Here is a 14,201-nt window from a genome sequence, read left to right on the forward strand (position 1 = left end):
GGTGCGTTTCGGTCCGACGTTGACACTTCTCGATGACTCTTGCCGCAGATACACCTCCGAGAGGCATGAGTCCACCGAGACGACTTTCTCAAGCGAGACCTCGAAGCGAAGTTACAGCGCGGAGCAGGCCGCGTGTCGTCCTAATGGCGAGACCACCAGTCCGGGGGCCGTTCCACCCGTCGGCGCCGGTGGTGCCCTGCTCAAGCGTTCGCACGAAAGCGATACAACGAGCTCCAACAGGCGACAGCATCAGCAGCAGCAGCACGAATTCTCGTCCGTCGTGGACGGTGGATTTAGTAGCGAGCTTAGGGATCTTAGGAGGGTGGCGCGGGTCGACGACGGGGGTGTTATCGGGGCGGAGAACGTGATTGACGTTAGGGGTATCGTAAATCCGAGCACCGGTGAGGTCCTGACCGTAGGCGAGGCGATCCGGCTCAGGATCCTCGACGTTAGGAACGGTAGAATAGTGACGTCGAGCGACGGCAGGACGAGCGTGTCGATCGAGGAGGCCGCTCGCGACGGTATCATCGACGCGGCGCTGGTCGATCGGCTGTTAGGTCCATGCGGGTTGAACGAGGAGGGTCATCGGGTGTCGCTGCTCGAGGCGATCCAGCGGGAGCTCTGCGACGCCGAGCGGGCCGACATTGCGGACCGAGTTAAGGTAACGACAGCACGTCGCGACGACGGTGGCGGAAGTAACGCCGCCGTCACGGGATTTAGCGTTGTCGATGCGATGAAAGAGGGCTTGTTGGACCCGGCCACGGGGGAGGTCATCGCCGAGAACGGCGAGCGGATCTCGATCGAGGAGGCGTACTCGCGCGGCTATCTTACTAAGGTGGATGTGACCGTTAGGGTGACTCGTAATGCCATCGCGCTCTCCGACGCTATATCGCAGGGTCTCGTGGACGATCGGACCGGCCGCGTCGTCGACAGGATTACTGGCGAGTCTTATCCGTTAGACGAGGCCGTCGACAAGGGTATTATCGATCCGAACGTGAAAGAGATCGTGGACACGAAGAGTGACAGCAAGATGACAGTGGCCGAGGCCATGAATCGCGGTGTACTAAACGCTAAGAGCGGTAGATATATGCACGGTTTGTCAATGGAGAAGCTGCCGTTCAAGGAAGCTCGACGTCGGCAGCTGATCGTCAAGCCGATGACGCTCAAGGACTGTTATGATCTGGAAATTATCGATGACAAAGGCAAAATCGCCAGTCCGGCACACCGTGGAAAATTAACGATACTGGAGGCCATATCCCGCGGCGTTTTAGACTCGGAAAATATCAAGTCCATAGTAGATACTCGAACCGGCGAAATGGTAACGTTAGCCGACGCTTTAACTAGCGGGATAATCAAAATCGACGGCACGTATCGCGATATGTTGAAGGCCGAAGAGTTCCCTATCTTTCAGGCCGTCGAGAAAGGCCTGATCACGTCGGTGACCCAAAAAAGCATTTTCGACATTGACGGCTTCAAGGATCCGGTTTCTGGCGAGTACATCAGTCTGAACGCGGCGTTGCTGAAAGGTCTGATAAGCTCAAAGTCTGGCGGTACTTTCACGATCGACTTGAAAACCGGAAAGACCGTTTCGTTGAGCGAAGCAGAGGAGCAGGGTTACATCAGGTCGGAAGTGCTGGAGATGCTGAGCCGCGGCATCGGCGTCACTGAGAATGGACGCGAGGTGAGCATTCTCGAGGCAGTGCTGTTCGGATTGCTCGATCCGAAGTCCGGTCAATTGCTGGATCCACGTAGCAAGAGAATAGTACCTTTGGAGGAGGCGATCAAGCGGGGACTCATCACTCCCGATGGTGCCGCGCTGCTTACCAGCTTACTGAATATCGCGGTTACCACGCAGACCGTAACGAAGATTGTCAGAACATACGTGACGACTCTGCAAACCGGCGAGACTGTTACAAGAGATTACAAGATGAGTTACGATGAAGCATTGAGCAGCGGCTTGATCGACGAAAGTAGAAACGAGTTTAGGGATCCCGACTCGGGAGCGACGATGTCCATCGAAGACGCCTTTAGGCAAAGCTTGCTCGGTGATGATGGTCACCAACGCGTTGTGCATTCGCGAGAGCGTACTCCGGATTCGTTGCAGACAACTTTTGAAAGCACCTTAACGACAAGTATCGGTGAAGCACCTAGAAGTAGAAGAAGCGAATCGCCACCTAGGGCGATTGGCACGGTTACTAGTATTATTACCAAAGAAATTGCTCCGCGAGCATCATCTACGCCGACGAAAGAGTCGTCCTCGGTTACGATAACGATCGCACCATCAACGATGACTGATTCTGTTTCTTCTGTACGAGATTCAACGACCAAGGAGATCTCGTCAGCCACGAAAGTTAGCGAATCGAAATGGATGTCTGAAATGACGTCGAAAACAAATTCGTTCGAGGAAACGCATGTAGTAAGTCACGATCTTAAATCACCTTTGCGTGATGAAAAACAAGACGTGGAAACAGAAGTAATCTCACTAGTTACACCAACTACTAGTCGTACATCGGAGATCATGAAATTCATAGACAACGAACGTGTTTCCATGGATAAACGGGTGTTCGAATTACCCACGGATGGCTGGACACTCGCCGAAGCTATCGACAGGAAACTATTTGACCCTGCTACAGGTCTTTTCATAATTCCAGGCACCGACAGATTGGTTTCTTTCGAGGAATGTATTAAATTGCAGATTATCAATCCGAATTCTGGCTTCGTTATCGATCCCAACAACGGAAGAAAGGTATCCTTGGTGCGAAGCTTGGAGAAGAATATTCTGGACTCCACGGGTCACTACTGTTATCCGCAAAAGATCTCGATGAGAGAAGCGATCGCGAATGAATTGATCATACTGGAAGGCAGTTCGAGCATGGATAGCGATAACACTAACCAGAGACTTCTTCAGATCACGAGGGTTTCGGGCAAGCCCGATAAAGTGGAGTTGACGCGTGTTGGCGATCCTTCCCAGCAACTGGAGATAAAGACCAGCGACGAAATATCTACGCCGGATCCGGTGCAGGTAACTCAAGGAGTGATTTACGATCCGGCAACGGCTTTAGTGATCTCCACCAAAACCGGCAAATCCGCTAGTCTCTTAGCCGCCGTTTCCGAAGGAACGATACCATCTGCCGCCGTAATCGTCAAGGATCCAACGACGGGTAAAGACATCAGCATGGCGGACGCTGTCAACCGCGGTATTCTCGATATTAATACGCGTGAATATAAAATCGACGATGGCAGGAAGATATCTCTGATCGACGCGGCAAAATTCGGAGTGGTAGCCGTTCTTGGTGCTCCCCTTGCGGCCACCGCGGCCGCCATAGAAGCGGTACAGAGAACGATGGTGAAAGATCCAGTAACCGGTAAGAAAGTGCCGAGGGAAGTCGCCATTGAACGTGGTATCATTCCGATGGACGAGAATACAATTTCGCCGATTATTGAATCCGCAAGTGGTACCCTCGACGAAAATGAAAAAGTTATTGTGAAACATATTGTACACGAAGAACCTGGAAATGTTCGCGTATCGAAGGAAGACGCTAAGAGTGCAACTTTGATTGACTCAAAATCTGTCGGTGATGTTACGGATGGTGAAAGTTTAGGCACGAAGACCAGAGCGCGAGTGACGGTCGAGCCGAGATACCAAGTTACGATTGGTAAAGCGAGAACGTTATCGCAGAGCCCCGAACGAGAAGCGAAGCCTATTGTTCTGCAGAAAATGCGAAAGAGAATAGTAAAAGTTGAGGAAGCGTGCAAGAGCGGTCTCATCGACGTGGAAACAGCGGATACCTTCGCGAAGAAGATGTGCAACGAGAAAGGGGAGCCGATTACTCTTTCGGAGGCAATCCGTGACGGCCGAATAGACGCTAATCAGGGACAGATCGTGGATCCACAAAGAGGCGACGTGCTCAGCATCAAGCAGGCTATCGATCGCGGAATTCTGGATCCAGAGAGCGCGCATATATTGGTGCCTTTGGCGAAAAGCTTGTCCGTGCACAGCTTGTACAAGCAAGGTTTGCTGGAACCTTCGGAGGGTAAAATCGTCCATCCAGAAACGGGCGCGTATCTCACCCTCAACGAGGCTATAGTATGCGAGATAGTGGATCCTTTATCTAATTTGATGTTTACCACCGACGGTCGTACCGAAACGTTGCTGTCTGCTATTGCGAACGATATTATCGATGCAGAGAGATTGTTGGTCAAGACGAAAAGCGGCAGCGTGAATCTAGTCAAGGCGATAGAGAACGAGGCGATAGAGAAAGTGTTCGAGTTGAAAGAACCGGCCGAATCTTTTAACATACCGCCGGCAGGAATGACGTTCCCCGTAGCGCTAAAACGTGGACTGATAGACATTAGCAAGAAAGAAATACGTCATCCGATTACCGGGGAGCACTTGCCACTGGAGGACGCTATAAAAGATGACTTTATCATGGCATTACCATATCCAGTGGCTCCTGACAGTATCGAAATAACGAAGGCTTTGGAATCGGGATTGATCGACAGGGACAACGCTGTATTTTTCCATCCCACTACGGGAACTCCGATTCCAATTGTCGAGGCTGTCGAGTCTGGCCTGCTCATCATCAAACCGCCGGCTCGCGGTGAAAATACAGCCATTACCGAGACAATTACATCGTATCACACTATCACGACTAAGACTGTCGAGCTTTTGCCTGGTTATGCGCTGAAGAGCGCGATGGAAGTACAAGATATTAATACCGGTAATATTATCACTATCGAAGAGGCCCGACAAAGAGGTATCATCAAGGACGAATCTGAAACCAAGCGAGAATTCACGACGAAAGATATCAAGATGTCTTTCGATCACGCGGTGGAGAAAGGATTGGTAGATATGAATACGGGTATTTTCATCGATCCTTGTACCGGTGCTACAATGCCTATCGCTAAGGCCGTCGAGAAAGGAATCCTCGATACTTCATCTAGCAAGAGTGAATCTGAAACACCCAGGGAATCGTCTAATAACAGTTTGACCGTATTAGAGGCAATTGAACGGATTTACGACGAAGAAACTGGGACCTTTAAAGATCCCGAGACGAACGAATCCTACAACTTGACGGAAGCGATGAAAGTAGGCCTAATCGAACCCGATTCTGTGCTTTATAACGTGAAAACCAAAGAATCTATCACCACCAGAGAGGCAGTTGAGAAAGGTTTGCTCGATCCCGTCACTGGAAAAATGAAGATCACGCGGGATCAAAAGGATCGTTCGATCAGCATAGCGGAAGCTACGAAAATGGGTCTCCTGGCAGTCGTCGCCGCGCCAGTCTTAGCTGGAAAAGCAGTTGTCGACGCAATTTCGAATCGTAAGTCTAAAGAGACAAAGCCGAGTGCATCCGTGACGACGAAATTATCTATCTCGGTGAAGGAATCGAGTCCGCCTTCAAAAATTATTTCAAGCCAATTTACCCAGATATCTCGTGTCGATTCTCACGAGAGCGAAGAAAATAAATTAAGCAAAATCGAAATGCAGAAACAAGTGCTTTCAGATGCAAGAATAACCAAAGAGATTCAAATTACAGAGACGGAAATGGAGGACGACGGTCAATTGAAGAGAATCACGGACGAAGAAACGCCAAGGCACATCTCCATAATGATTACGAAAGAATTGACGCCTCAGATTCTTGCGGAATTCGGAGTGTTTGATCCTGTAAGAGAGAAATTCTTGGATCCGGAAACGGGTATCGTCACTTCCTTCAACGATCTTGTCCTGAATCTAAAAGTTTTCGATTCCGATCGAGTGCTCGTCAAGGATCTGTCATCCAAGACGGACTTGTACGTGACACTACGCGAGGCAATCAACCGGCCTCTTGTAGACAGGAACGTCGCTAACATGGTCGATCCGAAGACCGGTAAGAAGATACCGTTCTTCGAGGCGGTGCGCTTGGAATGGATCAAGGAGGAACCGGAGGATGAGATAGAGAGAGAACAGTTCGCAGAATCTCAACCTCTGGGCTTGCAAGAAGCTATCGACATCGGCGTGTGTAATCCCATCACAGGAACGATTCGAGATCCGAAAACGGGACAAGCGTTGTCCATGAACGAAGCTATTGACGCGGGTCTCATCGACGCTGACATGCTCGGCGTGAGAAATCCGGTAACCGACGAGATCGTGCCGTTTTCCGAGGCGCTGGAGACCGGCGTCGTGGATCTTCGCAAGGACGTTGTCATCAATACCGAAACGAGAACGGAAATCGATATCACGACCGCGTTTCTGCGAGGTCTGATCGTGCCCGTTTCTCGTAAGCCGATCTCACTGGAAGCTATTATCAGACAAGGTCGCTATGACGCGGATACCGGAAAAATAGAAGATCCTCTGACTAAACAATCGATTGACGTCGAGGAGGGTGTTCGTAGAAGCGTCGTCGATGCTTTTATCACCGAGATCGAGGACACGAAAGCCGGCTCGTCCGTCTCGTTGGACGACGCGCTGACGATGAATTTGGTGATTCCCAGTACAGGTCGTTTGCGCGACACGAAAGCCGGAGAGCTTCTACCGTTAGACGTAGCACTTGATAAAGGTCTGATTATCACAACACCGTTCGTGCCTTCGCTGATCGACGCAATTGTTCAGGAATACTATTCACCGAAGACTGGTCTCGTCCTAAATCCTATGACTGGTGAAAATTTAACGCTGAAAGAAGCATTGGCCATTGGTTACGTTAACGGCTCCACCACAGTGATAAAAGATGATAGAAAGGATAGCGTTATTCCCCTCAACGAGGCAGAGGGAAGTAAGCTGATAGATCTAGTAAGAGGAACATTGACTTATCCACATTCCATGACGTTGGACGTCGCCTTTGAGAAGGGATACATCCTGAGTACTGTAACGCCATGGACGCTACAAGAAGCTTTAGCTCTTCAAATTTACGACCCGAAGTCCGGTACTTTCAATATTGATGGTAATAATTGTACTTTAGAGGAAGCGATCGAGAAAGGTTTTATTAGCAAGGATAGTCCATCGATTAAAGATCCGAGAAACAACGATATTATATCTCTGGGCGACGCTATCAAGCACGGCTTTATCAACGCGAAGACCAGCACTGCGGTGGATCCATGTACCAGTGCGGCTCTTTCATTGATCGATGCGTTAGATCGCGGCTTTATTGTGCCGGCGAAACGTAAGATATCCCTACCGGACGCCGTCTTCAAAGGCTTGTACGATCCGAAGACCGGACAGTTTACAGTACCTGACACGCAAGAGAAGCTTCCTACTGATCGCGCGATTAAGATGGGCGTGATAGATGCCACGACTGCGATTGTACGAGATCCCAACGGTGACGTGATGACATTCAACAAGGCTATTAAGACTTCCATAGTTGATCCCAAATCTGGGACGGTTAGTCATGCCAGAGGACCGCCTGTAGATTTCCAGGAAGCGCTGGAACGTGGCTTGCTCCTCGAAACAAGAAGACCCATGAGCTTCAGCGAGGCAATTTCTAAGGGCATTCTCGATGAGAAGACCAACAAATTTTTAGATCCACAGACGGGCAGTTATCTGACAGTATTAGAAGCCATACGAAAGAATATAATAGATGCTGACTCTGTTACTGTCAAGGATACGAGATCCAGCATCTGGAAAACGATGACGCTAATGGAAGCTATACAATCGGACTACATAGACGGCACTACTGGCTACCTTATAGACCCCAGCAAGGGTAACAGGAACGTATCTCTGAGAGATGCCTTCGAATCTGGTCTCATCGTTGACAATAGAGCCGCCGTGTCTTTGCAGCGTGCGATCCATCAAGGATTGTACGACGATAATACGGGCAAGATTACCGATCCCAGTACAGGCAGAGCCGTGACGTTGCACGAAGCGATGAGAAAATGCATAATCAGTCCTACGTTGCCGTGTTATTGGGACAAACGTGGCGAACGTTTGTTGTCATTAGCAGAAACGTGTCGCGCTGGCGTAATCGACAGACGTACCGGAATGTTTAAGGAACCAGGCGCCAGTGGTTCGGTCTCGTTGTCAGTCGCGTTGCAGCTCGGTCTCATTGTCGACATAGAGAGCATGGGATTCGGCCTGTACGAGGCGATATTGATGAACATGTACGACGTCTCGTCGGGCAAATTTGTACATCCGACCAGCAACCGCAAGCTGACGCTAGCCGAGGCATGTCAAGTAGATCTAATAAACCCTCTGACATCGATCGTTAAATGCACCAGGTCTAACAGATACGTCCCGTTGGCAGAAGGAATTTCCTCGGGCATCGTCGACGACATTCGCGGCATGTATGTCATTCGCGAGCTTGACAAAGCGATTAATCTGCAAGAAGCGGCGAAGAAGGGCTTCATCGTCACGTCGAAGATGCCTCTCTCGATCGAGGAGACGGTCAAGTGCCGTCTTTACCGTGGTGACAGTGGTAAATTCACTAATCCTGTTGTTAACGAGTATCACGACTTGCTTCAGGCGATCAACTGCGGTCTCGTAGATCCTGATACTACCGCCTTGAAGGATGCGACGACCGGACAGATCAAGTCGCTGTTGACGGGCATCGAGGATGGGACGGTCGATGTGTCGCGGGGAAGAATATTAGATCCCAAGACGACACGCGCTTTTAATATTGATGTAGCTTTGGAAAGAGGCCTGTTGGTCACGATTGACAAACCTCTGGCGCAACAAATAGCACATAGATCACCTTTAGAGGCCTCCAAAGTCGGACTTGGCGACAAAAACGTCAAAGAATTCACTTTAGAAGAAGCGCTCAACTATCAACTGATCGATCCGAACACGTCGGTTGTGAGAGATCCTAGAACCGGTCGGTTCGTGACAACGGCAAGAGCGATCGCGGACGGTGTCGTAGATCCTTCCGTCAGAGGTACAATTGAATTGAACGGCGGAAGCATGAGAGAACCGCGTTTCGTGCGTTTCGGTGACGTTACCGTATTCGTTAGGGAACCCCTCACATTCGAAAAGGCGGTCGAGAAAGAGTATCTGTCGCTGGAATCGGGCAAGTTCACGGATCCGATCTCGAACGAACAATTGACCCTCAAGGAGGCAGTCGGTCTCGGTATCGTAGACTCGGACTCGGCGTTGATTAAAGACTCGCAGAAGAAGAAGCTGGTGAAATTGCCGGAGGCGTTCCGCAAGGGCATGATGGACGCGGAGAAGGGCAACGTGCTGGACACGGCCACGTCCAAGTTGTACAGTTTGTCCAAGGCCCTGGAAGCCGGCCTGTTGATCACCCCGCGGAACGGCGTTTCGTTCATGGAAGCGCTGCAGTTCGGTCTTTACAATCCGACCACGGGCGGCTTTCACGATCCCTTTGTTGTCACCTCCGTGCTAGATCGTAGACGCCTCACGCTGGCGGACGCAATCGAGTCGGGTCTGATTGATCCATCCACCACGGTGATTAAAGATCCGTTCACGGGTAATATCGCGAGTCTGTTAGAGGCAGTGAGTAGTGGGAAGGTAGATTCCGTAGAAGGCAGATTAGTCGAGGACACTGACGGCAAGAGTATCGACTTCGTGAGGGCCTTGGAGCGGGGTTATATACTCGCCGCTGAAGCCAGGGTAAGTAGGACCAGCGAGAATGATGCCTTTTACACAACCCCGCGACTCCCGCACCGATTGACTCTTTTTCCTCCGTTCGTTTTATTTTTTTCCCCTTGCTCTGTTTGGGTTTCTCCAAGTTTTCTCACACCCGAATTTACGTTTGCTACTGTTTCCACTTACGATTCTCTTAACAGCTTCTTCCGAGAATTGGATGTGATTATCATTACGCTATCACACGAATCGACATTACGTTTTATTGTCGTGCGATCTTCTTTCCGTTACATTTCGCCTTGTCTTGATCCGACGTGAATTTTTATACCATTATCATTCGCGAGGAAAGCCGCGCTTGCTGGCATGATGGTCCTTGCATGGACCTCTTTAGATCTTCGTTTTCGACTCGCATGACATTTTTATTTTGATCAAGGATTAAGAGGAAATAATATGTGTAATGTGCATGGACATAAATTAAAAACATTCTCACTCTGATGTTTCTTTCTCCCTCTACTTCATAGAGGAATCATCCCCGTGCTTCCTTTTATCGGAATGCTCGCTTCAAATATCTCATTCAAATTTATCTCAAATTTATCTCAGATTTATCTCGGACTCTCTTCGTCATATAATATGTCATACTTACCTTCGTGCTTACCTTCGTGCTTACCTTCCTTCATTACCTTAATGTGGGTTCAGTAAAGGCGGCCATCATCACGAACAACCATTAATCGGACATTGCGTACGTTCTCTCGGATTCGTCATTTACAATCGGCGATCTGCAGACCATCGGACAATATCGAACATCGCCTCATGAAAAATACCTCCGCCATGAATATCATTAATCCTAAGCCAAGTTTTGTCGCATCAACAACGCTAATCCCTTTTTAATAAATTAAGTAGCATTAATCTATAATTTTATCGTTAATCTATAATTTTATCATTAATCTAATAATTTTAACTCGCTTATCTTATTTTTGCGATAAAACTTTCATCGTCTTACGTGCAGCGCGATGCAAAAGTTACATCTATATGATTTATTTCAAAGAGACTTATGAAAATACAGCAATTTCTCAGTAAACTGAATCATATATTCGATCATCCTGATGCTAATAATTTTTTTTGGTTGGGAAAAAAAGTAAATCATTCGCTGAGCATACTAATGTGTATGGCATGCATGTACGGAATAAAAAAAATTGCAAATTGGCATTTTTCTCCATTTTTTATTCAAAATTAACGCTTTTACGAGAAGAAGTATTTGGCTGAAAGGACATGCAACCATAGTCACGTCGTTGCTCTCTGCCTTTTATCATCCTTCAATATTGGCTTAATCAGGATACAAGTGACAGACAATTGTGGCAGATAAATTAAAGGCATTGGTGAATAAAAAATCAAATTCGATAATAATCAAATGTTCTTATAATATGTAAAAGAAGCAACAGGATTGCATTAAGAGATATAAGGCAATAGTAGATGGTAGGACATTTTTAACGTAATGTTAAGTAACGTGAAACGCTTGACGGTAATCAAGACCAACGCAATAATTATAAGCACCGCATTAGCACTTTCTAATGTGTTACTCAATATTAAAAAAATTTTTTCATAAAGAATAATATAATGGATAAGTTTCTGGAGCCTCAGTTGGTTTTATTTACCGATCCGCGCGAGAAATTCGTACGATTAACACATTACGATGAAATTAACAAATGTATAATATCTTGTCTTAATTTTGTCAATGTACTTACTTATTAATATGCGTTTAATTCAACTAGTTTTTAATATCTGTCTATTCAAAGTTATGATAATTATTATACATTTAAATGTTTTTCCTTTTTTTTCAGGTATGATTATGTTTACTTATCACGAACCTATGTTTTCGCTAGCATGAGTTAGCGGGAGTTTCTCCACGTTGTACATTACTGTATCATACATTTATACACATTATTATATGCAGTACATCATCACACGATCGTTACTCCGTCATTGTGCGTTTTAATTTATTTGCTTGTTGGAACGTGTTTTTATTACGTTATCTTCATACTGTTATCGTTTATGCTTTGAAACTGCATATGAAAAAACCCGATACGAGAAATATGCAGTTCTTGCAGATAAATTAAAGCTACCATTTAATACTGTATTTTACCTGTACGTTAAAAGTGTGCCTGTGTTTGCATGCGTGAGATATGTCGTAAGCTTACCTATGTTTCTTTAATCTTTAATTAATACGATGCCTATTATCGTCATTGGTAAGATGGCGATATTGTTATGATTTATCATAGTTTTCTTTCTAGCACATTAGATTTAGCCAGATAGATGGGCTGCACGAGTAGATAGAAATGAATCGTTTTTCTCTAACTTCGTTTTAGCAAGCGGTGGAGGAAAAGTACAAGCTCTGTGACGAGACGCTCTCTAAGCTTCTGCAGTGGATCTCCGAAATTGAGGACAAGCTGGCGAATCAAGATACCGTCAAGGAAGACGTAGAGCAGTTAAGAAAGCAGATAATTATCATGAAAGTAAGCGATAGAACTCACATAACTGTAATTCATGTAAATACGCTTATTTTATAGAATTAAGTAATTACATATGAAATCGAATGTCACTTGTAGGAAATAAAGGAAGATCTTGAATCGCACAGTCGATCCGTTTCATCCTGCCTGGATCAGATTCGACAGGTCGTCTTGACGGGCAGCAACGTGTTATCCAGCGACGAAGTGTCTACTTTGGAGAAGAACGGTCGATCTCTTAGAACCCGATTTGACAAAGCGTTAGATCGCACTGACAAATTAGTGAAGCGCCTCATTGGTGCCAGAGATGAATTAACAAAGTTCAAGTCAGTATCTCTTGCATAATTACTTGAATAATTTAGTGTTTTCGAAATTTTAATTGACTTTTTGTTTCACAGGAATGAACTCACGACGTTCTCCATTTGGTTGGATAAGGCCAGAAGCGTGCTTGAAGAGAAGGAGCGTTCTTTATCCGATCTGAATAAGCTCAGTAGCAGCACGGATACGACTCGCGATTTCATCAGCGATGTCATCGCTCATCAAGCAGATTTGAGATTTATTACCATGGCCGCGCAAAAGTTCGTTGACGAGAGTAAAGAGTATCTCCAAGTTCTTAACGACTTCAGGACCAGCTTGCCACAGAGATTGCCACACAAAGAGCCTACAGCTAGTCAGGATTCGCCGGTACGAGCCGAAGTATCCAGCGCGACAACTCGGTACAAAGATCTACTATCCCGAGCAAATCTCTTGTCAGACAAATTGTCGGGAGTCGGCGGCAAACAGAGAGATTATCATGATTCATTGGATAAAGCTAGAACGTGGTTGAGAGAGGTCGAGCCGAAAGTGCACAGAGTTATCTCCGAACCTGTTGCCGCGGAACCGAAACAAGTGGAGGATCAATTGAGCAAGGCCAAGGCGTTGAACAATGAATTCCTCGCTAATGAGCGTCTAGTCGACAACGCTAAACACAGCGTTGAGGCTCTATTACGTTCTTTGGAGGGCCAACTGACAATCAACGAAGCTAACGAGCTCGAGGAACCCGTGAAGGCGTTAGAAGATAAGTACAAACAACTGAGTAACGCTCTGGCTGACAAGTGTCAAGAACTTGACACAGCGTTGGTGAGAAGCCAAGGAGTGCAAGATGCATTGGACAGTCTGGTTGCATGGCTGAACAACGTTGAGAGTCAATTTAAGTAAGTATAAGATAGATACGATTTTATTATTTCTGAATTTTTCTGTGTTATCTTAAGCTTATCATTATTTTAATTGTATTGCAACAAATCGTATTGCACAGGTCTCTTCAACGTCCAGCAAGTTTGCAGAAAGAACGCTTGGAAGAGCAACAAAGAGAACAGCGATTACTTCAAGCAGACTTGGATAGTCACCGTTTGAGCGTAGAAACTATCACAGCGAACGCTCAAGATCTTCTCTTAAATTCGAGCAACGTTCGCATCGCCAAACGTATCGAGAGCAAGTTGAAGGATGTGCAAAGTAGATTTGAGAAATTGATGGACAAATCTTTGAGGCGCGGTGAATTTCTGGACGAAATCGCGCAGGCCCTGAACGAGTTTCTCGGAGATGTGGCCAAGTTTGAAAGTTGGTACGCGCATATGATGGAAGTTCTCGACTCGAGAGATTTGAACAAGCTCGATATGTCGGAGTGCGAGGCCAAGATGGCTCGACTGATCGACATGCGCGAGGATCAGCGCGGAAACTTTGAAGATCTTATACGTAACGGGAAGAATCTGATCTCCAAGAAGGATATAACCGAAGCGGGCGCGATTAGAGATAAGATCAAGGCGCTCGAATCTCAATGGAAGGAACTGAACAATCTGCTCGACGAGAAACAACGATTGTGCAAATCGAGGGCAGAACAACATACGGCGTATGAAAAACTACGGGATCAAGTGCTCGATTGGCTTACTCGTACGGAGAACAAGGTGCAAAGACTCGAGCCGGTTGCCGTGGATTTGGACAAATTGAAAATACAGCAGGAAGATTTGAAGCCCATACAAAAGGAATATCGCGATTACGGCAACACGGTCGACAAGATCAACGATCTCGGTATCGCTTACGATAGTTTGATGAAGGAACGCGGCGAAAGTCCAACGCGTCGACGTGGCAGTGCTAGTCCAACGAAGAGACCAGGTATTATCCTTGCTATTGTCACTACATATATGAGCGATTTT

General features: G+C 46.9%; 1 protein-coding gene across 43 annotated transcripts in view; it reads left to right on the forward strand.

Annotated features, from left to right (window-relative positions):
• The window catches only part of Shot (dystonin-like protein short stop), a 101,649-nt gene that overhangs the window by 63,931 nt on the left and 23,517 nt on the right, over positions 1 to 14,201 (forward strand). For 35 of the 43 annotated variants that reach the window (XM_077413153.1, XM_077413155.1, XM_077413159.1 and 32 more), the window contains 5 exons: positions 49 to 9,538; positions 11,875 to 12,021; positions 12,115 to 12,338; positions 12,411 to 13,205; positions 13,307 to 14,160. In XM_077413153.1, the coding sequence (XP_077269279.1) occupies positions 49 to 9,538; positions 11,875 to 12,021; positions 12,115 to 12,338; positions 12,411 to 13,205; positions 13,307 to 14,160 (11,510 nt within the window). The remainder of the gene's footprint in view (positions 1 to 48; positions 9,539 to 11,874; positions 12,022 to 12,114; positions 12,339 to 12,410; positions 13,206 to 13,306; positions 14,161 to 14,201) is intronic. The other 8 variants (XM_077413176.1, XM_077413175.1, XM_077413174.1 and 5 more) reach the window with 2 other exon arrangements.

This window comes from Temnothorax americanus, unplaced genomic scaffold (genome assembly GCF_048541705.1).
Source record: "Temnothorax americanus isolate GAGA-0224 unplaced genomic scaffold, ASM4854170v1 Scaffold32, whole genome shotgun sequence".
NCBI lineage: Eukaryota > Metazoa > Arthropoda > Insecta > Hymenoptera > Formicidae > Temnothorax > Temnothorax americanus.